Raw genomic sequence first — 9,143 nt, 5'->3', positions numbered from 1 at the left:
CAATAATCCTGCAAGTCGTGGTCACAAGAGTTACTTCGTATTTTTACCCTCTACTAAAATAATTTTCATGAAACATTCGGGTTAATCAAGTTTGTGCATAATTATTACAGGTCAATATCTCAAATAATAAGTAAAAAAAAACTTTAAGTATAGTTACCTATCCGTTTTTACAAAAAGTGCGAAAACGAAGAAGTATGAAATTTGGACCTACGAGTGTACTTTAAAGAGTAATAAAGAGACAACTCTTGTACATAATTAATATAATCTGAATCTCGGAAATAGCTGAAACGATTTTCATGAAATTTTTATGCAGGAATTCGGGGATGATAAAACGATATAGTATTAAAAAAACGACAAGTAAATCTTGGTCTCCAGATTTTCCCTTTCATATAAAAAAATGGTACCCTATAAATTTGATAAGGTAGGTAGCGTAGTATTTACTCTCTCTTTTACTTATTAAAACTGTATCGGCTGTTAAATCTGCCAGTAATTTATTATCTTTCTTGCACATCGTAAAATCTAATATGAAGGTTGTGAATATTTTGATAAGGATCGGAATAAAACAACCAAAATTTTCTGATATTATAATCAAAACATCTCCCCGTAGATCTCTAGTTAACGGTACAAAAAAGCATGATATGGTACCTACATAATATTATAAAAGCTAACTATTAATATAAATTGCAATAATAAAAAATTGATTCATAACTTAAACTGTTTTTCAATAAAATTTTTAACAACATTTTTATACTTTGTCCTCACTGATTCCCTCAACTTCATTGGATTTTGAGTGTGATATTTCATTTGTAACTATATCTAAAGAGCCATTCTTTCTTAGACCACAAAAAGCAAACATTTTGTTGAGAATGTCACGTTTTCTTATACAATAGAGCAAGAACATCAAAAAAGTTAAAATGATTACAATAATTCCCACGACTATTGGTGCGCTTTTGTCCATGTCGTCACTTAAATTTTCAAGTCTAGCTGTTTCAGAATCTAGTAAAGTTTTAAGTGTGGAAAAATATTCGAGAATTCCAGCTGTGGACAGTTCAGTTTCTCCCGTCATTGTTTGAAGCACTGTTCTCCAATCTTCACTGGCTCCTAACGACATGCCATCACTGTAAAGAAAAATTTGGGCAATTTTTAACAAGGAAAAAAGGGATGTAATAGTTACGAGTTGGGGGATTAAATCTAAATAAAAATTAATTATTTTGAAATATTTAAACATAATTAAATTAAAAATAAACATCAGCAGACTAAGTATGTATTTACTCTTGCAGGGCGAAGATTTAAGCCTTAAGGCCATAGCTCAAGTATAGAAAATTTCATACGTAGGGAATTTTTCTCTAACATAACTATACCTATAGGTAAAACAGATAAAATTATTTAAGTCTGCCTATGAGATAAACAATAGGAAAATCATGGCACAAGAATATGTTGCATACTAAATACTAATATAATAAGTCTTTCAATGCAAAGTATTAATAATATCTCAAGTTTTGAGAGGTTCTTCCTGTTTATAAATTTTTCATAATATTTTATGTCACAACTTTGTTAAAACGGGATATATCATATAATATATTACAGGTAAGAGGTAAAACGTAAATTAATGTATGATTCATTTAATTTACATAAAGACCTACCAAATACAAACAAATAATATTAAAAAAGTATCAGTCTTGCCATTTCAAAAGTAAGAGGTTATAAATGCTTCATGTTATCACCCATTACAATGGATTATTTCTTTACTTAGTTGAAAAATAAAAACTAAGCTCAGACAGAGATATGAGCAATAAATCAAAATTGCAAATATTCTTCATTACTTCCAAATGTAACTGTGGTGACCTCCGTAAGGTCTCGACATTTATATGCAAGTAAATGCTTAAATTAAGGTTGTTACGATGACCTTAGTACAGCCTATTTATAGAATTACTATTACAATCGATCATTTTATTTGAGGATGATCTAGTCGAGAGACATCAAGCCGGCATAAATTAGGCGACTCAGTTTTGAGAATTAAAAATAATAATAATTAATTATAACACCCAATAAATTACAGTAGACTGTAGAGCATGAAATATAATGAATATACAAAATTATTATCGTTATTTTTCACTTTGTCAGGATCTTAATATTGTCTTGACCAAGTTAACGATCACCTACTGATTTTCTCATAACCTAAACATTAGATTATAGTGTGTAACTAGGTACATATTAGGTACTATTTTGATTAAGAACATTGAAAATTTCGAAATTACAAACATTTACTTTTCGAATGTTGCTTTTCATTTTCAATCGTAAAACTTCTAGTTTAGAAATAAATATAGATACAAAGCCTTTTTTACCGAGTAAGTATATTATGTTTGTAAACAAAACTGGAACACAATTCTCTCTAATTTCACCCAAATCCACAATCTGCTTTGCATAAGGTCTACGAATTACCTTCAGCTATGTCATCCTAACACGGATGTTCTAGAGTACACTACTAAAATGTGACTAAAATCACAATGACTTACCTGAGCAGTTTTCCTGCTTCCTTTTCACCGTATATGGAACATTTGTGCAGTGGTCCAGTATGGTTCACCCTTTTGCATAAGGACCGTAGGATTTGGAACTCTAATATATGTGAGACTAAATACCTGTATGATAAAAAGTGAAGGATTAATTTTTTTAAATCCTCATTTTAATGCAATTTTTAGATACGTATTCAAATAAAGGTGAAAGTTTTTATGTATGTAAGTTATATTCCAAAATATCTGAACTGATTTAAATTTTTGCTTCTGTAGCAAAGTATATGAAAATAATTATATATTTATTAGGCCTACCGATCGCAGGCTACGGTAAGACGAATCACGAAAGACGAGTTCGAATCCAAAGCTATAATTGATTATTATTCAATTTTTTTTTCGAACAATTAACTATTATTAAGTTAATCCATCGTATAATCTCGGACAATGGCAGATTGTGGCAGATGGATATCACATTTACCGCAAATAGACCTCCAAAGTTTGAATAATTATGAAACTAGACAATTCAATAAAAATTTAGGTATCATTAATTAAATTAATGTAGACTGTAGAAACATACGTAATGTATTGAACGTGTGACACCACGTGGTACTTGGAGGCTGGATCCAGGTCGCTCTCGTTCCTGGGTACTGGTGGGGAAATCATCGTCTCCTCTATCCTAAAATATTGTACAATTATGAAAATACGTACCGATTAATTATTTTAACTTGTTAGGCAAATTTTCCAATAACAAAGATCTTAATTAAGGCCTAGGAAAAAAATCTTTAATTTAAACTCTACATAATAAACAATTGAAAATAAATCAATACCTATTTATTATAAACTTCAGAAGCAAAAACGCATAAACTGTGCCTAAACATTAATTTAATATTTTTTTACAATGTAGATAGTGGTTTAATAATACAAGAACCCTTTTCGCATGGCCCATAACATGGTTGCAGAAAATATAGTTATCTCTTAATTTAAAACTAACAGAGTCATCTCGACAAACATAATTGAGTTCTGATTACATACGCGTATTACACAGTGAAAATAATTGCAGTTCTAAGATATCTGCATAAAATCAAACTAGTATAACAATTTTGATTACAATATTTCAGTAATAATATTTGTGGTTTATTGCCATTTCGTAATGATGTGAACTTACATAGCAGAAAGATATATCAAAATGTACCTACACGATTGTGAGGCCTTCAATTGTTACGAACTTTAATTATAATTATTCTGATTAAATAAATGCTTGCTTTTATATATATTATAATATTAGTCACAAAAACTTTAATAACTTCTTCATAGTCGAACCACCGAACAATAAGCCTCGAGTTAGGTATTACAGGCATTGTACCTATAGTTTTTTACACAAAACTTTTAATAAGAATTGTTAAAATTTATTTGAATTCAATAAGAAAAAGTTGCAGAACTTCTTACATAGGCAAAATGTAGAACAATTGCCTACGCTACGAATTGGGTGACTCTATCGTTTTTGGAAACGTCTGTTAAAAGCAAAAATATTTCCTTCAATCTACTTATAAACGTGTTTTAATATTGCCAAAAAATTCCATGCCTTATGGAAAGAACCGACTCAAACACCGAGTGAACGTCGCGCTAACCTAACCTACCCTAACACAGGCCCGACTATCGATCAATTTAATTACATTCTAATAGTCAACGTGACAATCCTAAACAAATGCACGAATATTGTGGTGACTTTGAAAGTCACATTACCTGAGGTCCCACCAATGTTGATTCAAATTTTCCATACTGCTATTGGCAAAGACGTCCCAGCGCCACTTATCAAGGACAAAGGCATATCCCATTAGTGGAAGCTTCTCCAACGCGAGCCATAATAGATGGTTCATAGTTGCCTCAGGACATTCGTCCATCTCAACGAACTCCAAGGTCCGAAGTTGGCTCGGAGAGGTCAACTGCACCGCAACAATGTCGGAAATGGCATCGTGAAACGCTGTTACATAATTGAAATGCTGTGACTAAATTTTGCTGCCCTCGGTTTTATAATTACAGAGCTGCAAACCGCAAAACCTAACCGTACTTAGAAATATGAAAGGTAATTGTTTAGAGGAATTATAAAACAAAAGGGCAGTTATGCGTTAGAACGTAAAAGCCGTTAATTCTTTGAAGCATCTGAATGATATTTAAACCTGAGCTAAAATAATCCGATTGCAGAGATTACTTAAAAAAAAACAAGGAAATAGTACTTAATGTAAATCACAAATAACATATAAGCAGGTACAAAAAGTTTCATAACCTTCAAAGAATGAAACATAATACTGACGTACCTATTTAACGATCCAAAGATCTATTTAAAACATAGTATCAAAATTAAAATCAAATCTATGGGCTGTGGGCATTAGCCCAATAATAAATTGAGTTGATACCTAATAGTGTAGAATTATATAGGGATAGGGTGACATGCCCTTACTTAATTCGCACGGAGTAGCTTTGTCGTGTAGTTTCAAAAACATTATTTTCGGGTAAATTAAATAACCTTTTTTTTTGGCCCTCTACCCCAATCGTATAATTCTTATTCTGAACTTTTACTACAATTAAACAATTATTCCATGCTTATTTGACAGTATATTGATGAACATTAATTCCAATAACTGTGGTGTAGATGAAGGCAAAACTAAATTGACGGCATTCTATTAAGACCTTCAATGAGACAATAAAATTCACACTTCACTTGTTTTTTTGTGCAAAGTTGTTATCAATTATAATTCAAAATATAATACTTTTCATTTAGGTAGATACAGAATACAGATTTGCAATTCATATTTTGTATACCTACTTAATTTCAACACTATGTCACAGTGACTAGCAATTTTTTTACGTCAATGTTGTTGTATTTTGTTTGTCGTTGTTACATTAATTGTAGGTGCTTAACCAACCTTATAAATTAAGTATATATGTATATTGTCTCTATCTATTACCATTAGCACATAATTAAAAATAGGTACATAATTATTATAAAATGATTATTAATCAATTATCAAAAAAGTAATAAATGTGTGTCATAATATGACACACATTTAGGCGAAATATTTATAGATAGATTACAATATATTATATTATAATCTATCTATAAATATTTCGCATCCAAAAAGTGACGATATCTAGGCACCTATTTTGGATAGGGACGTAGTCTATTTCTTAGAGATTCAATTTAATCTAGTGTTATAATCAAGTGAAAATGTGATCAGAAAACCTACTATAGTAACAAAATAGTTATACCTGGATTAGGTCCATCTCTAAATAATGGTTGTAGGTTTCTATAGTGTCGAAAATATTGCACGTGACCTAATAACCTTGCCGCTCGAGACAAACCTACTGTCACGTCTGTTACTTTCTCTCCACACCATTTTATCCTGTAATAAAAAGGATATATTTTAATATACAGAAGCAACTCTTCGATCTACTATATACAGTAAAGTGAAGTAAACGAATAAAAACCTATTTCTACATACTGGAATATCATTATGAGCTTTTTCATATCTAACTGCTATACAAATCTTGTTTTAAATGTTAAAATATTATGATAAAATATAAGTCTACTTACTTATAATTTACTCCATCACACATATCATGGCTTGATGGGAGGCAATTGGCCGTAGTTGGTATTTCTTTAATATCTTGATAAGAATCACTAGCGCTTTCGAATCCTAAAGATTGGTGAAATTTATCCACTGTGTCAAATAACTTTTTGGCAAAAACACTGTGATTCCCTGCTATTTGTGCTCGTCCTACATCAGGGTAAAATGCAACCAAAGGATATATCGCCTGCCATTCTTGAGCCCATAAATTTCCTGTTACCAAAAATGACAATCTACATATTTGCTTAAGTTTAATCAGGCGTTATTTTTATGCAATTAACCCAAGAAGCTTATATCTAATACACTGGAGATTGCACTCCAGTGTAATACACCAGCCACCTAACTTGGCAAGTTGGTGTGAAAGGGATAAAAAAACATACAGGCGTCATTAAACGTCATATTTTCTTGTTACAAGTTAATGTTCATACTGAAATCTCCACTGTATTTGATATAAGCTACTTGAATTATCCTAATAATACCTTACAATAGGCTAAAAGTTTTACTCACCTAAAATATGTGCTGGAATTAGGCTATTATCATTGTGTAAATCATCACTATAAACAACTTTTAATTTGACCCTAACGTAACGGTGGAGTAAATCATAAAGTGGTTTAACTTCCTTCCATAATTTCACGACAGTATTAACAAAGTCGTCATCTTCGAAATTGTATCTCCACATTTCACCAGCGTCTTGGAAATTTTCGGATTTAGCAACAGTATTCATTCGATCAACGTAATCCGTGAATATTGGTCTCACTTTCTTTCCCGTAGCATCTCTATATGCTTTCCAGTAATATTTTAATTCTTTAGAGTCATTGCTGGACTTAAATATAGTTATGACATCTGAAATTATTGAATGAGCTTTTAAAAATTTATTTGAAATAACAAACGCATCTATAGCGAAAAGGCGTTATTAATTATGAAAAATTACATTTAAACTTTTTATTTTAATAACAGTACCATTCATTGTTTGTGAAGCTTCTTCAGTGTTACAAACTGTAACATTATACGCACAAACTGTAACTCGGCTCCATATGCGTTGCATAGTATCAATTTCTTCACGTTGCTATAAGTAATTTAATTATATTAAGCACTTTTCTTCAAATGAATTCTGATTAAAACAAACAATAATTAAATTGATAGTACTTACTTTACTTTGAGGCATTTGCACGTTTGTTCCCCTTTCTTTTATAATTCTCAGTTTTCTCTTAAGCCTTAGATCGTTAGTATTCTGCGCTTCGTCTAAATACTTCCGTTTTATTATTGTCCAATATTGTTTCTTAATTTCGTCCTCCTCGGCAGCTATACTTACCTGAAAATGAAGACGTCACGATTTTACATTAATCTATTAAAGGCACAGCTGTGCAGCTGGCTCAAGAAGGCAGAAGGCTCAATTCTAAGAAAGTATTCATGAATAACATTATTTTAATTAGGGTATTGGATCATGACATAGATTCTTGCCTATGTATAATATGTACAATAGTGTACATAGAGCAATCTAAAATAAACTTTTACACATGTAAAGGTTTGTTTTAGATTCCTGATTTTACTTGTAAAACGATTTACCATTTTATTTTTCTTAAATTCATTATTTGTATCCGTAACATACGACCACAATGCTTCTTGAGACGTTTTGCACACATCAAGACTTAATTTATCCATTTCTTCCATAAAAGTTTCTAACGTAGCATTTTCCTTATCTATTTCTTCTGTTTGAATTTTAAAATTTTCTATCACATCGTCATTTCTTATAATTATTGTATCTGGGTCTAAAACCGTTCTCATAGCGTCATCTAAAAATTTTTTGTCTCTCGTTTCGTCTCCATCTATTTCAATTTCGTGACCGCTTTCATCAGATTGTTCGATTGTTTTATTTATTCTAGATATAGTTTTTTCATCCGCAGACATTTCTGAATTAGGATTCGCAGGAAATTGTAGAGCTGCCGTTAATGTTATAATTGTTGACAGACAAAACCATTTCTGAAAAATGCAATTTTACCAATATAATGTGATTTTTTTTTACTAAATTTATTTTAAATATTAGAATTCTATAAAACAGGAAACCTGCGAATGAATGTAGAATATGAAAAGTCGTCATATCATCCATTCTAAGTAGGATAGTAATTTATGGACTCATAGTTGCATGATAACAAAGCTAAGAGACAAATAGACCTAGCGTGCTTATTAAATAATCACTGTGTCCTCTGTTCTGCAGATGTACTTACCTACCTATATGATTTATATCAGTTATCGTACAATTGAATTACATAGGAGATTTAACAATATCATACCAAATAAATGTTTCATTGAGTTTATGGCCTTTTTATATAGAATCAGCCAGTGTATTATGATTTGGTATTTTAGCAGCAAGACAAAAGAAAAAATGGAGAGGGTCATCAATTTATGTAAATAATCTTCAGAATACTATAAAACAAAGCTCTTTATACTTAAAAAAATTCTAGACATTTTCTTTGTAGGATTACGAGAGGATCATTATTTTGAATTGTAAACCAGAAATATTCTGTAGTTTCAATTAGATTTAATTAATTGATATTTAATAGGTAATAGGGTAAATAATACTAACACAGAACGGCATCATCGCAATTATCAAGCACCATATGACAGTATCACTAAAGGTAACACAACACTAAAAACATTTTTCGATAACACATTCCTATAAAATTGTACCGTTTCGATGTGTTCGCGATACTATGCGATCTCGATCACCCGTTGTTTGTGAATATTGCGTACTGTTTGATCGTTTTGTAATGAATTTTTCAGATTGAAACAATTGAAAGGCGGTTTTGTTTTGAAAACGTGCGACGGTATGAAGCGCAGTGCGGCCCGACTCGAGCGTCGACGCATTGTTGTGCCATATTCGAATGCCTGCTCAATCAAATCACCAGGATGTTCACGTGAGACCGGAAGGCATAATGCTAACACCTTATTAATGCTCTTTATAAACTATAGAGCATTTAGAAGTAAGTACGCACTATATCGCTTCTTG

At 31.2% G+C, this 9,143-nt stretch overlaps 1 protein-coding gene across 1 annotated transcript; it reads right to left on the bottom strand.

Moving 5' to 3' along the window:
* Positions 1-616: 616 nt before the first annotated feature.
* LOC149488513 (angiotensin-converting enzyme-like) lies at positions 617-8,994 on the bottom strand. The gene is made up of 11 exons (XM_089695652.1): positions 8,721-8,994; positions 7,703-8,116; positions 7,287-7,448; positions 7,097-7,202; positions 6,644-6,979; positions 6,103-6,349; positions 5,778-5,911; positions 4,254-4,491; positions 3,088-3,186; positions 2,517-2,639; positions 617-1,118 (listed from the first exon to the last, which is right to left on the bottom strand). Exons 1-11 carry the CDS (start codon positions 8,733-8,735, stop codon positions 746-748), a joined length of 2,247 nt encoding a protein of 748 aa, XP_089551778.1. The 5' UTR covers positions 8,736-8,994; the 3' UTR covers positions 617-745.
* Between the last annotated feature and the right edge of the window lie 149 nt (positions 8,995-9,143).

This window comes from Colias philodice, chromosome 5 (genome assembly GCF_061535455.1).
Source record: "Colias philodice isolate Cphi_HAF_F1 chromosome 5, ilColPhil1 Martin Lab GWU primary, whole genome shotgun sequence".
In the NCBI taxonomy this organism is placed as follows: domain Eukaryota; kingdom Metazoa; phylum Arthropoda; class Insecta; order Lepidoptera; family Pieridae; genus Colias; species Colias philodice.
This window is presented reverse-complemented; position numbering and strand designations above follow the sequence as displayed.